Genomic DNA, 19698 nt, shown 5'->3' with positions numbered 1-19698 from the left:
AGACTCCGTGAAAGGATAAGGTTGATACGATTGCCAAAGTGGCTACGGGACAAGTACAGGAAATACGAAAGTCAATAAAAACGATATACAATGAAAATTTCCATGAACTAACAGACCGATTATGAGAGATGTAATGAATTAAGGTCATGCAGAATCACCAAGATTATCTACAAGAGCCCTGAAGAAAATCATGCTTGCATTTTACTCACACGATATCGAAATGACTGCAGCACTGTTGTTGGCCTAACCTACTGGCATCAGATGCGAGCGGATAGGCATAAGTCAGTCCGTATTGTTTGATGTGTACGGTGTCAATAGAAGACTCTGAGCACGTGTTCTTCCATTGTCCTCGGTTTCTAAACATAAGGGAAAAGCTAGAAACAGCACTAGGTGGTAGTTTAAAGGTAGAAAGTTTGACTGCACTTATGTGTCAGTCCTCTGAGAAGTGGAAAGGTGTTCGCGAAACGGCAACTTTCATCATGACAATATTAATACAGTTACAGCAGAATAGGCATCAGTCCGTCGGTGTTATAGAGGAGACGTAAATTTTCTTGTCACTTCCACGAATACGTTATCTGGTGGTTAAGTGGGAAAGTGTGGAGTAGGGAGTAGGTTAGGGTTTAGCGGATTAAAGTCCCGCACCCGGCTTTCGATGCTTCCACGTACTATAAAAAACAGGCATTAGTAACGACTGCACATGCAGAAAATATACACGAGAGAGACGCTGGAACACCTCCAACGTTTCTGTCCAGCATTATCTGTAGTAACTGGGCTTAGATATTTAGGTGTTGCATAATTAATGGGACTAGATGAAGTGTCAAATTTAGATAGCAAGTCGCTCTTAAAGTTCTGGCATTACTAAGGACCAGTAGGTCTGTGTCTAACTTTTGTAAGTCGGTTATTACCGACTTTATTCCGGAATTTATATTCCATTGAAGAGATCATCAAAGAGTAACTAGCCTGAGACCACACTTTCAGTGCCTTTGTAAAGTGGAGTCGGCAAAATGCAGAGCATGTGTGGAAGACGTTGAAACTTTGGAACATTGGCTTTGCGACTGTATTTTGCCGTTGAAACGGGATGTCATCCACAGCTTGTAATAGTCCGACTTAAAAGGCATTCGTAAGCTGGGATGCGAAAATCAGGTATTTTACGGGATAAACAGTGTTGCTAGACAATGCTTAATTGGCTACTATTTTTGAGCTTAATCGGTCTAATGATGGTTTAAATGCTGACCAACCTGAAAAAAAGCACTAAAATATGATTTTGCATGACCTAATATGGGAGCGGATAGAGTTAATTGCAGTAGAGTGGGTAACTTGTTGTCTTTTGCTATTTGCTTCTGCCCCCAATGGCACTACCAGTGATCAAGTGTACCTTTGAACTTTAAACATCGCACGAAGTTGTCATTACCCCAAATGCCTTTAAATTTATCTATCAAGCAGTCAATAGGATTTTCCATTTCTCTGGTTTTCAAAGCACATACTTTTTCTGGAAGCAGCAAACTCAGTTGAAATCTATTGAATACTTCTCTAAGAAAGCTTTTTCACATCTTCGGCGATTGTATCCAACAAAGTATTGTACTCTGAGACCCTGTGGTATTCTTGGTAAGTTCTCACACAGAAATTTTCGCGTTTTGTTTGTCGGCTGCAAATTCTTGGTTGTTATTCGTCAACTTTCAGTTCTACCACCAATTTTTTTATGTCCTAATAAATGGATCGAAAATGTTCCTCAACTTTTGTCTTCGATTTCGGAAGGTTACAAGCAGTGTGTCTAATCATATTTGATGTTCGTATAATATAGGTTAAGCTTCTTGGGAAATTGCCGGTCCAATTAAGTACACTGGCCAGACGCAGGTTCTGGTGTTTCCATGTTTCCGAATAGGAATCACATCGCCTCGCTAGCATCCTAGCAGTTTATTAGACTTTATCAATATGTTGGGACTAGGAGAGCCTTTGTGATTTAGGAGAGAGCACAATAGACCTAAGGTCGCGGTGCATTCCTCGTCTATCAATCAAATCTACTACATAATTGCTTTAGGCAGTTACTCATACCGAATGTCATGAATATATCTTGTCAAATGAAAGAGTTTTTCACGCAAGCAGCTGTATGATATAGTGGTTCGATATTGGCGGTACCGACAAATAAGCAGTTTCTTGGAGAGAAAGGGTTGTGTGCAAAATGTCAGGTCGATATCTGAAAAACTGAAGGACTAGTTTGCATATATACAGGTAGACAGATGGCTGAATCGGCTCAGCTCGTCAAGTTGATAATTTAGATATACATATGTATATTTTATAGGTTTCCGACGTTTCCTTCTGGGTGTTACAAACCCCGCGGCAAACCTTCTACTAGACCTTACATTTATTTCTAAATTTGTGAATTTAGAAAATAAAATTGATAATCCAATTTTGGAGAACATATGTAGATTTTGTTTGAAAAAATTCTTTTCAAACGGAACGTGTAATAATTGTTGTTGTTTAAAAATTTCATTTTAAATGCTAACTAAATTTTTTCACTTCACCTTCGGTGTCGCTAGCACTCCACCTGGAGAGAATTTATACAAGTATTTTCACAAATATTTAAGAATTTTTTATTATTATTGTTCGAATTAAATACTGTTAGAAACATGAAAATTTCTCTGTTCTCTGAAAAATGCTGAGAAATTAAACAAAAATAGAAGCTTGCTAAGCTTAAATGGAATGTAAATAAAATCGCTTTATAAGAACAAACACGAATATGGCCCGAAAGCATTTCAAACAATGTCGGCAGCATGTTCACAATAGTGTATGTGTAGAGAAGTGTGCATGTATGCGTGTGTATGCATAAAATAAGTAAGCTTAGTGGAAAGTATTCGTAACTTTTAAATAAAACTTAAATAAATAATGTGGCCAAAAATGTTCATTGGACATGTTTACAGTATTTACAGGGATCTTAATAAATTCAAGCGACGCTAGCAAACGGCAGAGCACCAGGGCGTATGAGTGCGCACTTAAAGACTTCAAGTTGCCGTGTTAATGGAGCGGAAAATAATAAATTTGTGCAAGGCGGCGCCAGCAAAAGGTGAACCGGCAGCTACTAGAAGGCTTTTGTGTTGTTTTTTTGCTGTTGGGCACTGTCTATTATTACCGTTACATTTGCATTTGCATTTTCGGGTTATTGAAAATTCACCTTATCGACGCGGCGTACGCTCCAGCAGCCGGCAAGTAATGCTCATACGACATGTGCAACAGCAACAACAACAACACATGCATTTATTTCGTCTATATGTATGTGTGGGCTTTTGTTAATAAATGCAAGCTTGTTTTGTGCGGCAAAAGTGCTTGAGCCAAGCGAATTGCGTTTCCTCGAATTCTCTCTTCTGTTCTGTTCAATGAACTACTACGACATTGCTGGCGATCCGGAATCGGTTGGACCTGCAGCAGCTTTTGGCAGCGCAGCGGGAATAAATGCAGCAAAGCAGCTGTTAGCTGGCTCACATTGCAATTGCTTGTTGGTTTTTGCAGTTGAGGTTGTTGTTGTTGTTGTTGCTGTTATGTGCCTGTTGTTGATGGCGGAAGATGTGCACTTGCTTGCCGGCTATGCGCTGGCATTGAATATGCAAATACTCGAACACGTTGCTGAGCACTCCACTTGACAGTGGAAGAAGCAAGAAGAAATGTACGAATTGGCAATCGATGGCTGAATTTATATTCGCACAATACTCGTATGCAGATGTGCATATTTTCTCGACGGATGCGCATGTGGCCAGTAGGGAGTTGCAGCGCAAAGTTCTACTGAAGGATATTCGATAGAAAAGTGGCATACATATGGTAAAGGTACGAAGGCGTCAACACACTACTTCTTAAAATTATTCAAATTCATTTTCAAACGTATTTTGTTGTTGTTTTAGCGGAAGAAGCTATTTTTCAAGAATTTTGAGTTATGCTGCTGAGTTCTTGACCAAAATAAATGTGTTCCTTTTACGTAGACCCAACTGTTGCGCGTGTGAACGGATGCCATATTCATTTTTGTCCACTAGGAGAGGCATCGAAATCTTTCTCAGTGTTTTTCACTCGCCCCAGTGTCTATTTGGTTCAAACTAACTATGCCTCTATCTTTCTGTCTAGCAAACTCAGCTAGCGTTTTTTTCAAGCGGAAGTACTAGGATATAGAAGGCCTGTGAAGTTCTACTGAACAGTTACGGAAGGATACAGACAGAAACAATTTGCAGGGATAGCCAGGCGGCCCTACTAAACTTGCCATCTTCAAATATCAATTCCAGCATAGAAAACAAATGTAGGAAGGCTTTAAGCTCACTGACAGGTCAAAACTTTCTTCTTCTCTTTCGTTCAGAGAACTTTCCTTACTTTCGTGAACTTCTACACATGGCTCTATCCTCAATTTGTCCATAATTTGGGTTCCCTGCCGCAGGAACGTTTTCGATAATAACAAAGCAGATGAGTTGGCTAAGAGGAGTCTCTCTATAGCAGGATATAGATACAGATATCGTCAAGTTATGACAGGACAAAAACCAAGGACTTATTACAAAGATTCATAAAAAATATATGCAGACTTAGAGCTAAGATGAAAGAAACTTCCTCTACGAGTGTCCAGCTCTTTCAAAAATCAGACATCGAAGTTTTGGAATCATCAGCTACCTAACCCTGTCTATCTACAAAAAGCATAACAATGAATGAATGAATGAAAATAAATATCTCTCCTTGGAATATTTTATTTATTTATTTTTTTGCTTTGAAGGCTCTGAGCATGTATTCTTTTATTTCCCTCGCTTTTTAAGTACAAGGAAAAAACTAAACTCGGTTTTTGCGGTGGAAAATTTGACGACACTCATGTGTCAGTCTAATGAGAACTAGGAAATCTGTCAGCGAATCCGCAGCCTCAATCATAGCAAAAATGAGATACATATATATATCAGATTAATCGTCCGTCAGTTCGTGCTGGAGTTGGAAGTAGGTTAAATTTAGTGGATTGATGTTCCCCTACAAAAAAAAAAAAAAACAATAAAAATAAATACCGCTCAAGTCAAAATGAACAACCGAGATAACTTAATCTGGTTCCATGGTCAATGGGTTTCATACGTCAACTGTATATGGGGAAATATACAGAGTTTAAGTTCAAATGGAGCAACGTTTGTAGAGCCATACTATTGGGGGCAGAGATCCACTTGGTTGTTGTTGGAAGGTTTATCGTTTACTTGAAATAACTGTAATGTGTATTACATATAATTGAGACTTTCTTATAACAAGGCTTTTGGCAGTTATTCACTATGATGCTTGAGATGACGGAAGTGTAGTGAATTGAAGATGGAAGGAAGTATGTATGTATATTCGACTTCGGTAACTATCGTTGCATTGCCCTCGTAAGAAATAATTCTCAGCGATTTTCAAGAAACCTTTTTTTTATAATTCTATAAATAGTGCTAGTTTCATTATCGACACATTTTCCTACAGGGTGGCTGCCACTGAAGCGCTGCTGTGCAATATATTGCAGATGCCATGCAACTAGTCAAGCGGCAGTCAGTTGACTTGGACTTGTGCTGTGATGATGCTGCCGGTGAAAGTATTTGTGATGAGTTCAATTGTGTTTGCCTCAAAAACTTGGGTGCGAATGATACCTTCCTCGAACACGCTCTCGTGATAGAGTGTACTTCGCTTGCTTTAAAGCTCATAATCTGCAATGCATACTTAATGTGCGATCACTCGCATATACGGCAGTGAATTTCTCTATGTATGCTTGAGTAGTTAAGCACATATATTGTGCCGTTATATATATTTGCATGTATTATCTAGCAAACTACACGATTTCGGGCACTTCAAAAAGTGTTGCACGAAAAATTCATTAAAACCAACGAATAACGGTTGAAAGGCAATGAATAATAGCAAAGTGAAAAAGGCCAAGACAATAACGGTAAAGAAGATATCCGAGTAAGCCATAATGCAAATGGAAATTAACCGAGTGAGAGGCGGTGAAAACTTTACTAATTACGACTCGACGCGGCTAGCAGAAGGGTGAGGCTGAGGCGAGAGGGAGTACGGCAAGCAAACAATATAATCTGTGTAATACAATAAAAACACCAACAAAATCTGATTGCTGAGCTCTTATTATTTAAGAAAATTAAAAGAAGTAATAAAACTTATTTGGCGGGAAAGGAAGCCGCCATAAAAGTGCGCTGAGCAGACTTGGCTTGCAAATAATCATTGTGAGACGAGTGCTCGTGTACTTATATTCATTTTCAATTACAATTGCAATTAAACTACAAGCAGCAGGGCGCCAGCACTATTTAGCCTCTCTCGGCCAAGTGGAGTTAAGTGCAAAGCATTACGTAACTCATACAAACAAACATATGTACACTTGTTAGTAAGCTTCATAGCTGTTGGATATTTCTACAACCTCTGGCTGAGAAAGTAAGTAGTTGAAGTTTATCCACAAGTGCTTCGCTCAGTTCAGTGGTGAGTCCTTTGCAGTAGCCGCCGAAGAAGCGCTTTGATGCCAATTGTGTTTGACTGCCGTTAATGTCTGTGTATATTTATATATACTCGTATTATATATACATATATATATACTTAGAGTAGTGTAAGAGGTCTGATAAGTCAGTGATGGTTTGAATCCTTGGAAGAGTAATTTTCAATGCAACACTTCTACGAACTCTCGCCATTTCTTTAGAAACCACTGAGCAATTTCGTTCCAAGACATGCTAGGACGCCATTTTAAAGCTTCAAAATTTGGGTTAAGGTTTTAGGAAGCAATCTCAAAGCCTTTGCTCATAAAACTAGATTCGAAGACAAAACAATGATTTGTTCGCTAACCATTTGGAGGACCAGAGAGATTAGCAGAATATTCGCAAAACAGCGATTCTTCTTGGCACTCTAGAAAAAAGTCGAACGGAGTTAAATCGCAGGTCTATGAAGGGAAATTGATATCGCTGGGATGATTTGTGAAGCAATTATCGAAAGTAACCGGCCTATGTGAGGCAATACGTTTTTCGGAGTTGCTTTTTTTGACAGCAGTTATTTGATTTATACTCAGCTCAGTTCACAAACTGTAAAATTTATTACAAAAATAATGGTTCGGTTGGCGAGACTCATCATGCGCTGCGTCCAATATCCGGTCGACATAATTGTCATGCAGAGTCGATAATTCGAGCAACCATGGATTAGTTTCGCCCGATCTTTTCTCTAATGGATAATTCTCAGGAACGCTGTACAGTGCGGACCGAAGAAGCTATTACTGCTGTGGAGCAGAGTATGATTCTATTCACCGAAGCTTGCAACAATTGAAGCTATGTCCATCCACTTTATGGAAGACTTTGAGAAGAATCTTTCATTCAAATGGTATGACCTCCGATCCCAATTTTCACAAGAACATTTTGTTCAACGATGAAGCTCACCTTTGGTTGAATAGGTACGTTACAAAATCGCCGTATTTGGTGTGATGATAATCCACGAACCAGTGTTGAGAATTGCGGTCTTAGAAGCAGTATTATCTGGGTAGCCAGAAAACGTCCGTTTGAAGGCGAGCTAACGTGATTAGGCGAAACATCCCTCCAATGGGTTGTGCGCTGTTTTTGGGACCCGCGACATAAAAAATCACCCCCAATGGAGAAAACCAAAGATCCTCTGATGAAATGCTAAAGTCCTCTCTCGACGACTGGCTATACTTGGAATCTCCAATTGGCGTCAACTAGCGAAAAGGAAGAACGAACGGCGCGCTGTTGTAAACTAACTGACTAGACGATAGTTTTTTCAGAGATTTTCAATGGCTGAATCCAAGCAATCCAAAAAGTTTCAAGTAACCAAACCAGACAGAAGCCTACGGCGCACCAGCGGAATTTACAACATCTACATAGATCAATCCAAAATGGCCAATTGAGGTCCTTAGAAGCAGGGAAATAGTAGATGTAGCGTCGGCCGGAAAGCGACTGTATATGTATCTGTTTCCAGACCACAAAGGGGTCCGGGAAACGAAGCAGCTGATGAGATTGCCAAAAGTGCCATCTGTCTGGCTATCGAACAGCTTATAGAAATACGAAAGTCACTAAGAAGGATATTTATGACAGGGCTTACAGGCGGATCAGAGCGCGATGGAAGGTTTTAAGTATATGCCGTACCGCCAAGATCATGTGCAAGAGACACTTAGGAAAACTCGCTTGCTTCTTACTTATGCGGCCACGAAAGGACTGCTGGACGGCTTTTCTGAAACTGGAAAAGCAAATATTTTTTTGAATGAACTTCAAAGTTGTGGGAACGGCTTCTTGAGTCAGGTGATTCCTATGTTTAGTGAGAGCAATGTTTTGCCAGAAATATTGACTGAAAATCAATATATCTTCCGTTATCCGAAACTTTTCACACTATGCCAGAACAGAGTTATCATAACATACTCATATTTCCTAAAGAAGTGTCATTTCATCTATTCGGCATTGATAAAAGGCAAAACAATGCCATCGTTGATTCGAAATATTACACCTTACAACTTGGAAAGCCAATATTTTCTTAGTTTAATGGGCAGGGACAGATGCTTTACCCAGAAAGTGCTAAAATACTTGGGAAACTGAGTTGGATAATGGACAATTTGTGGTTTTCTCTACGTTTGAGTCGTCTGAAATCCTTATCCTTAGTAGGCAATATGTCACGGTTCCACATTTCGGTACATTTTTTTCATATCCGTTACAGAAATAATAATTATTTACTATATATATGTAGATCCAAGTGTACCTTTATCAATAATCTCCACGCCTCTCCGCTAGTTTGTTAATTCTAAAATATTTTCGACTTACATTTACTTATCAAACAAACCTCACCAAGCACCTGATTCTGATTTCCATCTGTCTTATATAGTATTGTATGTTGTTAAATAACGCAAATATTAAAACGGCAGCGTTCGCATGCCAAAGTAGCCATAAAGTATGCTTCAAATAAAAGTAAATTGAAAAGTAGATTGAAATGGAGATTAGCAAGCAGTACTGGTGAGATCGATGAAAGTAAGCGTGTACAAATCTAGGTGTTGGAAAGGTATTTACTATTATAAATGCGTGTATGTGTGTATGCTATTCTAATACTTGAAATAGACTCCTTACAAGCACTCAAAATAAATTTTGAACTCAAGGACTATAATAGTTTTGATAAGCGAACTTCTGTTAATGCAAAAAGTGGAAAATTACAATAGAAATATATTTCCGAAAACTTATCGATTCACTTTTTAAGTTAAAGTGTTTTGCAGAATTGGAGACAAAGAATTAACAATTGGACCGAATTGTGTTCGATGTTTGCAAGCTGGAACCAAATTTAATCTTGAAGCGACTTTTTGATGTCATGTGGGCTTCATAATTCCTACGTGACAGTCAATCTTGATGGTCGCTGATTAGCTATTGCGAGAGCCACAGAGCTGCCCTCTAATGTATCTGCATGCGATTTCAGTGTCAACCTCTACGTAGACAACAACAAGATGGTAACCTCGTATCGCATATCGGCCAGAATTGTCTTGGGAAGCAGAGCAGCAGTTATTGCAGAAACAATCAACTTTACCTCCCCTGGGTGCGAAGCCACAAAAGCATCGTGGGGAATGAAATTGTGGAGGAGATTGCCAAGTACGGTGTACGGCTAAAAGCCGAAACCATGATCAACATTGCGAAACCCATGCATTGTCTATACGACGAACTGGACAGAAATATGTTAACGAAACTCAATACCCTATGGAACAAGCTACCTGGAAGCAAAACTCAAAACGTACTTAGCTTGTCGAGGTTTTCAGCTCTGTGTTCAGTATTGCTCAGAAAGGTAAAGGAATATCCTTTGGTGGAAATAGGAGCTAACGAAGAACACAACAAGGTTTCGAGCAGAATATTCTTGGATTAGAAATCTCGTATATAGTTGTCATGAGTCCTCACTTTTTAAGCGATCCTACTATACTGGGGTATCTGCGAAAAGCGCACAGTAGTTGGACCGTTAGCAGCGAGGAGTTCTTGAAAGTACTCCTGGATGCTCACTTTCGGTTGAACCATTTCGCTGAAGTAGTACCACCAACGCAGCTGCAGCGGACAGTCAAGCCGGCTGGCACCCATTTACGTGAACTGTCTTAGCCCTGTTCTGAAGACGTGGCGACTAGTTAAGTTTGGCGTTTATACAGAAGGTCGAAAAAAGCTTTCTTGTCGATTCCAAAGACTGCAGGGCCATTCTGCTGGTCGAAGACCAGTTCCTGTGCGACATCGAGATACTTTTGGCTTAGAGTAGACTCCTGTCCCCAGCAAAGTTCATCTTGCCACAATCGAACAATGGGCGTTCAGCGAACCAGAAGATTTAGCAGAAAGTGACATTAGGGGTCTCAACAAATTTCTGATAAGCTCAAAGCACCTTGTTGATTTGTAAGGGTCTTATTGTCTATTGTAGAGGAGTTTTAGTTATCATAACGGACGGGCGTTCTAAGCTGCGCAAATGAGATCTCTGTCCGCATTGACCTCTTAACCTGATCTAACCTAATTATATTTTGGATACTTTAGTTTTGTGTCGAAAATGAATGACATATTATACCTCTGTCTTCTGGTTCATTATATATATTTGGTAATTATTTCCTTTATTCCTTACGAAATACTTTTTTATTTAATGAGATCTCTTCTTGAAATAGAGTACTACCCAAAACAGAGCTATAATCTCTAAGAAAAATGTTCAGATCGGACCACTATGGTATATAGCTCTCATACGAACTCTCCGATCAAAATCAAGAAAAGCTCTTTTTTACAAGATTTTTTCAGTAGGAAATGCACGCGTGAAGAGTATTATAATTTTGGTGCAGCCAAAAGTGTTCTTACCTAAAATCCACTTTCGTTTTAAATCCTTTCAATATTCCCTAAGAACGGTTTGCTTCCCTACTTATGGTCTGTGCTCTATTATTTCGAACTAAGCCACTTAGGAACTACTTAAATGCTTTTAATTTGTTCACAATACTAATGTATGTACACACACATACATGGGCATAAATAAATATACGTATATACATACATTGAGTGCAGATAATTAAAAAATGAAGTGTTATTGAATAAAGTTGAAACTTGTAGAAAATAATAATCGACATAAAAGGTGAGAGAGATGCAGAATAGAAGATTTAGCTTTACTCTGGAGTAGCACCAAATATTGGTGCGTGCACCTAAAAGTATGCAACGAAAAACTTTTCATTCGATTTGCACTCGAACGGCCACTTCATTTGAGTTACACCATGATGAAAACTTCTGTAATTTCGTGCCAACAAAGCTACATAGAGAAGCGTAAGTATGGGGGGATGTGCGAGTTTACCTGGAACTACAAACAAAAGGTGTAACGGCAAGAAAGTCTGTCAACATTTAAAGGTGCGAGAATGCAAGTAAATTATTTCAAGCAGCTGTAGATGCATACTTACAGCTATATATACGAATAGATTGCTCTTCGTGCAGCAGATCGACATAGTGAGAGAGAGCGTGTTGTGCGTCCGTGCTTCATCTTCTCCTAGTAAAAAGTCTTAAAGTCCTTGCTCCATCTACTTCTATTTGAAATCCTTGAATTATCTAATTTCCACAGCCTTTTTTCGTCTGTCATCTCAGCGTGCGCTGCACTACGGATGTCGGCTGGCAGGTGCCTTGAAGGAAAGGGGAAGAAAAACTCGTGTACGCATTGTAGGGTTGGCGCTCGACGTTGCTCTAGTGTGTTTTTTTGTATTATTTTGCTGTATCTCCTTGTAATCTTCCTTCTTAGTCTCTAGATTTTTTGTTTATTTAATTTCTTTTCCACGTTGGTTCATACTCTTTCATCCAGGCATCTTTAGTTGTCTGTTTAATTGTATTCCTCTGGCTGTCGGCGCTCCGTTCATCACTTGTTCGCTATCTGTCCGTACGGGCTTTAATATATTTAAAAGTTTTTCACAGTCAACAGCTGGCATCCGGCTATTCTGCTGGCTGTTTTCCTCTTAAGCGATCCGTTGCAGCAAACCGTTTAAGATGACTTCCTCCATTCTTTACTTTGGTGCAATGGCAATGAATTATGCGTAAGCGTGTCGCATGGAAATGTATGTATGTTGATGGTCTGGTATGTGTAAATATATGTTTTAGCGGTGCAACATTTGACGCTGTTTGCAATATGAGTTCTACGGCGTGCCCCGCTTCACGCAGCTCAGTTTGCTGTCACTTGAAAAGTGTTGCCAGGCTCCAATTCTTCCAGCGTGTTTATGTTTGTGTGCTAGTGATTATGCCAGTCTGTTATTTGAACCATATAGTCAAAAACTTGGTTAGTAAAAATAGAATTGGAACAGGCTCAACAGATCGCCCTCAATTTTTCGTTGTTCAGACCGATTTTGCTAGTAAAAATTTAAAAAATGTGGAACCAACAATTTGTTTCATTTATAATATTAATTAGTTTGAAGTTACTTTGTTAAAAACCTTAGAAGTTGATATCCGAAACCCCTTCAACTGGTTCAAACTAGTTGTTGGTTCTCTTGGATTTTATCTCTGAGATCAAGTTACTTCGTACAAAATATCCCCGAATCCGAATGCTATAAACTCTTACTGTTCACAAATATCTACTACACCATAAGTGCCTGTGTTTTCAGCTATTTATGTTTTCTGTTAATCTAGATTGGGTCAGGACACGAGAGTTGCTAATATCGAGCTCGATAAAAGTTGACTTGGTTTAAACTTAGGTTAAGTTAAAAGGTCCATCGAAGCCTCTTTGTATAGCTGAGAACACCGATTCATAAGAACACTGACATCTATTGTAAATACTCTAAGGTAATGTTCGAAAAGACTCTCAAAAATCGACAGAACGCTTTAGATCTGCCACAAATTTTTTGAGGGGGCTAAGGAAAATTCAGGGTATTTCAATAGGTTCGCAAAAAATATGACTACGAAGATGTTTTAACATCAGTCTTAGAAACGCTGTATAATGGAGAAGGAAGTATCTGGATGTTTCCACCTTTCAATAAAACTGTAAAAATTAGCGTTCTACAAAAAAAAAAAAAACGCGTCCTACTCTAGGCCTGAATGGTCTCGAAGTCACCCAAAAGCTAACTGTTGTCCAGTGTCTGCTAACCTCACGATAACTTCTAAGGAGAGCGGATTAACAACTCGTTCCCAATCCGATTTAATCATGACAGTGGGACACTCTCTGCGTACTATTCGCAACACCATCACCAATCTTGAGTCCCACCACTTATTATGACATAATGTTCGACCGAAAAGACTACGTCCAACACGCAGTGAGGAAAATATAGTAGCCGTAGCTGAATGGGTGCACGAAGACCGTGCAGAGTCGATTCGGCTCCGTTCGCGGCAACTCGGATTGACGTATAGAACGACTTGAAGTATTTTACGGCGAGAGTGTACGAAATACAGCTTGTGCACGGACTAAAGCCGCTCGACCCTCCCAAGCGACATCGCTTCGCTCTATGAGCTATTGAAAAATTCCAAGAAGATCTGACGTTTTCGTGCTAAACTTTGTTCAGCGATGTGGCCTATTTCTGATTCAATGGGTACGTAAAAAAGTAAAATTACCGCATTTGGAATGAAAAGCAACCTGAAGAAATTCAATAAATGCCATTTCGTCCAGAAAAAACAACGGTTTGGTTCGGTTCACATTTCTTCAAAAATGATGACTGTGATTACGCATAATATCCTACTACTTGATACCTGAAATTGATAATCGTGATGTCGGCGACATTTGGTTTAAACAAGACGATGCCATTTCCCACACATCGTACCAATCAAAGGATTTATTGAGTGTACACTTCGATAAGAAGATAATTTCACGTTGTGGACCGGCCGATTGACCAGCAAGATCGTTTGATATCACATCGTAAGACTCTTTCCAGTGGGAATATGCAAAGTCTAAAGTTTATGCGGACAATCACACTTCGATTTAGGCCTTGGCCATCACGTGTGCCACTTGCCAGTCATCGAAAATTGGACTTAACGGATGGGCCCACCGAAACGTAGCTGCGGCCAACATTTGAAAAAGATAATCTACAAAAAATAAATGCCAAAAAATTTTTTCGAATAATAATAAACATGCTCCCTTAAATTTAAAGTTTCTATGTTTTTTCTTTAAAAAGGTAGGGAACCTCTAAATGGATCATACTATATTTTAAGTCGAATGATGTCTACATTTTTAAAAGTTCTGAAAATTTTCAACTTGCTGTCTTTAAAAAGTTACAGTTGATGATAATAGAAGGGACGAAGAAATCCTATTACGCGAATTTTTTCAAAAAATAACTGTCAGTTTACTCTTTCGTATCGTCTTTGGTCCGAAATAAACTATACCTTCACCAGTTACATCCTTCCCTACAAGCAAATTTTTTACCAACTAACTTAACATTCGTGTCATTCTCGACAAGTTTTTAATTTCATAGCGACTGCTCGAAATCCTAAGTTATTCACTCTCTTCTGCTTATCCTATTTCGACTTATTTACGCAAATTCTTTCTGCAACATGTTTTTTCCTGCGCCTGCATTCGCTCGCGAGTTAATTATGTATGCATATGTTGGGGATATGTTGTTGTTGCTGGTTGGTTGGTTAGTGCTAAAGCTGGATCTGGCTGTAGCCTTAGCTCTTTGGCAGCGCAAGTAATTTAAATCCTGCATAATTTTGCATGTTAACGAGTTTACTTTCACAGCGAGTAGCCACACACACGCTGCTGCTTATGTACGTCGGTCTCCGAAAAGCCAGAAAGATTTGCGGTGCTGCGAAAATATGCGAATTATTATTCTGGCTACTTGCTGCCGCCTCTGCCTTTGCCTTGCTACTGTTTCATGAATTTTTCGCGGCAAAAATATACATTTTTGTTTAGTGACGACAAGTTAAAGCGAAACTAGCAGAGTCGCACAAACTTCGGTTGTTATGAGCACAGTTAGTTTCTTTGTCAGTTTTTTGAGACTTTAATGAGAACCCTAAATAGTTTGCAGTATTTCTCGCAGGTAGTTGAATAGGAGAAATATGGTTTCTAATAAAGAAGCATAGCTCATTTCAGAATTTTGTTGAGCGTATTTTGAATAATATTTGAACAGCTGACTGCTGGGTTTAGAGTGCTTTGACTTCTCCAAAATAATTAGTAAACAGCACAATACGAAAGCTATTCTCATATGAGGTTTGTGTTTATAAGCGACGAAAACTTCAAGACACTTCAAGCCTATTTTATTTATCTATTTTATTCTTTAAAATCATGTCATTTACATCCAAAGCTCGTATTCAAGATCGACATATTTGCAGTATAAATATTTAAAATTACATTTATCTGTTGTTATAATTTTCGTAGTGGTAGGTCTTTCTAAAATTCTGTTTATTTGCTCTCACTTCATGTGCAATGCCTTTGGAGGTAAATCCGTAAAGAAAAGGTTTTAGATAGCACAGTATACTCGAATGTTTAATTGAGCGTTTAAGACTAAGTCAGTGATCTCTTTGAAATGAGGTTGAACGTTTATTTAAGCAATGTGGCAAAACTTTCCAGTCGCTGTCCAAACCTTCGGTGATATTGTCCATGAACTCATTAAAAGTGCGGTTAATGTGTGTCTAACCGCGCTATCTAAAAGATCGAGTATCTTTGTGATAAGACTGGTATGGGTGCCAGGCCGCAGCAGAATCACAGAAAATTGTAAAGCTAATGAGCTAGCAAGGAAAGGCAACCTAGAACTGGTCGGTGTTCCCGTATCCTCTTGTGTTATAGATGGGCTTCGTGGGAGACTGGCTAGCGTAGAGCCACCATCGGTTCATGCGCAGTCGCAAAAACTACGTCATACCTATCGTCCATTCATCCATCCCTTTAATGATGATAATATCCAGTACGTCCAAGAAACAGTGCTTGAAAATCGTTGTATTGGCATTACAGTGATAGCAGAAGATCTCAACGTCTCTGATGGATTGACTCAGCACATTTCCAGGGTCGCAAAAGATAAAAAAGCACCGAAGGTCATCAGAGTCTTTTATTGGCTCAGAAGCCTATTTTGTAGGCGGCAATAAGGAATTGTATAAAAATTACATTTTTTGTCAGACCGGGTTGTTCCAAATTTGATCAGATGGTATATGTTATTCTCAAATAACATTGGCATATAATAATTATTCAAAAAAGTTGAATATTATACACTCGACTTGCTTAATGCAATTATGAATCGAAAGTATTAACATATATTATTATTTATATTTGAACAGTTGCCTTAAATTTCTTGACAATAACTCGACTTTTGACTTGATTTTGTTTGAAAATAAAATAATGATATTTTATACCAGCGCATAACGTCGAGTACATAAAGTATTACGTATTAATAGTCGCTTTTCGTGTGCCACCTGCCTGTTTACTATGCAAGAGCGCTACTTTATTTACGAAAAATTTATTTGTGAGGGCAAAACCCTTGTGATCCAGTTGAGTTCCAATCGATGACAACTAGGTGTATCTACCTCATTGTAGTAGTGTAATTTTTTGCTATTCGTTATATATTCATTTGTCTGTTTATTTATTATACCCTGAATAGGGTATATTAAGTTTGTCACGAAGTTTGTAACACCCGGAAGGAAGTGTCGGAGACCCTATAAAGTATATATATAAATGATCAGTATGTTGAGCTGAGTCGATTTAGCCATGTCCGTCTGTCTGTATATATACGAATTAGTCCCTCAGTTTTTAAGATATCGTTTTGAAATTTTGTAAACGTCATTTTCACGTCATGGTTCATACAAACTGAACGATCGGAATCAAGTTCTTGTGTGGAAAACTTTCACATTTAACAATGTCTCTTCACAAAAGTTGGCACAGGTTATTTTCTAAGATAATTATGTAATATAGGAAGAAATTGTTTAGTTCGGCTTACTATAGCATATTGCTGCCATACAAACTGAACGATCGGAATCAAGTTCTTGTATGGACATCTTTCACATTTGACAGGATATATTCACGAAATTTGGTATATGTTATTTTCTAAGGCAACAATATAATCTCCAAAGAAATTGTTCAGATCGGTTAACTGTAGCATATAGCTGCCATACAAACTGAACGATCGGAGTCAAGGGCTTATATGGAAAACTTTTGCATTTGACGTGGCATCTTCACGAAATTTGGCATGGATTACTGCTTAAGGTAACAATATAATCTCCACAAAAACAGTTCAGATCGGTTTAGTATAGCATATAGCTTCCATACACCTGGGCACATAGTTACTAAAAGAAATACACCTGGAAAGGGTATATTAGCTTCGGTGCAGCCGAAGTTAACGTTTTTTCTTGTTTTATACCAATTTTTTGTTCGATTCACCAGTTCCAATTTGGGGAAAATCAAAGACTGCCAGATGCAAAATGTTCTCTAAAATTGTAAAAATGTAGAGAGGGTTTCTGCAATTTTTTTATAAATAAAAAAATATGGCTTCCGGGCCTGGGCTTGTTTTAAGATGAGTTTTTAATGCGGCAGTGTTGCCAACGCAAAATGGTACCAAGTATCTAATTAAGTTTAGTACCTAATGTTATGTGTTGAAACGCGGCAGTATATAATATTCGGTTCTGCACAAATACTTTTTCTCCCTTATTGCTAGATATAACAGCTGTTTTTGGTATTTTTGGTGCAATTAATTTTGTTTATGGGTTCATATTATATTGCAGACTTTTACTTAATGCAATGCTTCGAAGACTGCGGCTCTATTTGAAAAATTTCGTTTATCACTAGATAACTGACAGTCAAAGTTTACTAAACTCGGCTATAATTTAAAAAAATTGCTGTTAAAATATTATTATTAATTCTTAATAATGGCCGCTGAAACCTCTATGCCGGTGAGGAAACGACGTTTGCTGGTACATTTCATCACGGGTCTGGTTATTGGCGCCCTGCTAGCCGTAGTCGTTTCGTTTTGGCGCCCATATCGCCGCGAACTCATCCAAGCTAATACACGCTATAGGCAGAGTCACATGGTTGCGATGAAAAACGATAATAACAGCATACCGACAGACCTGAGTCAAGCGGTACGTGTGCTCTGTTGGATCGTGACAAATCGGGAGCATCATAAATCTAGAGCACAGCATGTAAAACGTACATGGGGACGACGCTGCAATAAACTAATCTTTGTGAGCTGGCAGAATGATCAAGAATTGGGAATTAGGCAGGAAGACTCGTTAAATTCATGGTCAAAAATACAGGCGGTGCTTAAATATATACACGCAAACCATTTGGACGAAGCGGATTGGTTCTTTAGGGCGGATGATAGGACGTGAGTAGTGATGTTTAGACCAAAGGCTTTTCGATGGTAAAAATTAATTTTTAATTTCAGTTATGCAATTATGGAAAATATGCGATACTTTCTCCATACCTATTCGCCGGAGACGCCTATATATTTCGGGCACAAAGTTAAGGTATTTTTGGAATAAGTGAAAAGTCTGCAATCTCATATTATAAATGTTTTCGAAAATATATTAACTAGTGAGGAAGATTTGACTTTGGAGAAAGTCAGTGTTAATAAAGCTATGTGATTGTACGATAATTTTTGGAGAGTTTTCCATATTAAAGCTCTGTAGACCTTTCCTCTACCCTGGAAAAGCTAAAGTAAAGTTTAATTCTATATGAATTGAGGTTAAGGGTAAAGTAAAGTAAAAGTAAAGTAAAAGTACAGTTAAAAAATATATTAATTGATTGGGTTCTGAGTTAAGGCAGGAATCCAGATTAATAACGAAGATTGCAAAAGTAATAAGAAGAAAATTTGTGTATAAAATATGATTGGACCTCTATGGTACAATATATCCATGAAGGTTAATAATATTCGTGAAAGACAATCATATCTATTTGAATATATATATACATTGATTTTATAAAGTAAAGCGCTAAATAAATAATTCTTCTAGGATCACATTTCCGCTAATGCTGGCTATGTGCTTAGTAAAGCGGCGCTTTGGCGTTTCGTCGAAAAAGCTCTACCAAATGACAAGCTTTGCATTCGGAACAGCACCCGTACAGAGACCGTGGAGCTGGGTGAATGTCTGAAGAACGTTGGTGTAATGGCTGCCGGCTCACGTGATCAGCATGGTTGCGCCCGTTTTGTATCATTTCATCTTAATAAATACCTAACGTCTTGGCGTAGGGATTACACCATCTTCAAAAGCGCAGAGGTAAGCCAATGTACTGTTGTGAGATTTGTTAGTAATATTATGCCTTATTTCTAAAAGGACTTAACTTGCTGCTCGCAGACAGCCATTGCCTACAATTTCGTCTTGCCGTATAAAATGTATTTACTGGATCATTTCATATATCACATGAGAACCAACAATACCGTAATTGCACCAATATCACTGCCGTTACGTTGAAATAAAAAAAAAAGACGAAGACAGGCGCTTCAGTTGTGTTAAATGTAGTATAAGAATCGCTAACGTTTTTTGCTGAAATTTCTGTTACTAATGATGAATCATCAGTGCCGTCGTGAAAGACACGGTATGTGGCACTAAAACCCCCCTCTAAGGAACTGTCGCTCACCCTGGAACCACATTTGCATTACGTTCCATTTTTCTCAATGAGAGATTTACATTTGCGTACCTGGCAGGGAAAGGTCCCGCTTTTTTCACCGTTGCAAAATTGCTGCGAGTTTCTGCATGATCCCCCAGTTTGCTCAACAGCATGACGCCAATTAAATTGTCCAGTTCATCTATGACGATGCATTTTCGTTGTCATCGCATACATTCAAAGAATGTGTGTTCAGCGTCGTCTACTGTCGCGTCGTTGTATGAG

The 19698-nt window shown here is 38.6% G+C and overlaps 1 protein-coding gene across 1 annotated transcript; it reads left to right on the top strand.

Moving 5' to 3' along the window:
* Window positions 1-17735: 17735 nt before the first annotated feature.
* LOC120774107 (glycoprotein-N-acetylgalactosamine 3-beta-galactosyltransferase 1-like) lies at window positions 17736-19280 on the top strand. The gene is made up of 4 exons (XM_040103510.1): window positions 17736-18193; window positions 18254-18335; window positions 18822-19085; window positions 19143-19280. Exons 1-4 carry the CDS (start codon window positions 17736-17738, stop codon window positions 19278-19280), a joined length of 942 nt encoding a protein of 313 aa, XP_039959444.1.
* Window positions 19281-19698: the final 418 nt, after the last annotated feature.

This window comes from Bactrocera tryoni, chromosome 1 (assembly GCF_016617805.1).
Source record: "Bactrocera tryoni isolate S06 chromosome 1, CSIRO_BtryS06_freeze2, whole genome shotgun sequence".
Classification (NCBI taxonomy): Eukaryota; Metazoa; Arthropoda; class Insecta; order Diptera; family Tephritidae; genus Bactrocera; species Bactrocera tryoni.
The sequence above is the reverse complement of the archived record's forward strand: the minus strand, read 5'-3'. Positions and strand labels throughout refer to the sequence as shown.

Excerpts from the sequence above, each read along its gene's own strand:
- LOC120774107 (XM_040103510.1), top strand. The coding sequence starts at position 17,736 with ATGGCCGCTGAAACCTCTATGCCGGTGAGGAAACGACGTTTGCTGGTA. Across the intron at positions 18,194-18,253 it reads TTTAGGGCGGATGATAGGAC|TTATGCAATTATGGAAAATA; the intron begins GTGAGTAGTGAT and ends TTTTAATTTCAG. Across the intron at positions 19,086-19,142 it reads CCATCTTCAAAAGCGCAGAG|GACTTAACTTGCTGCTCGCA; the intron begins GTAAGCCAATGT and ends TATTTCTAAAAG.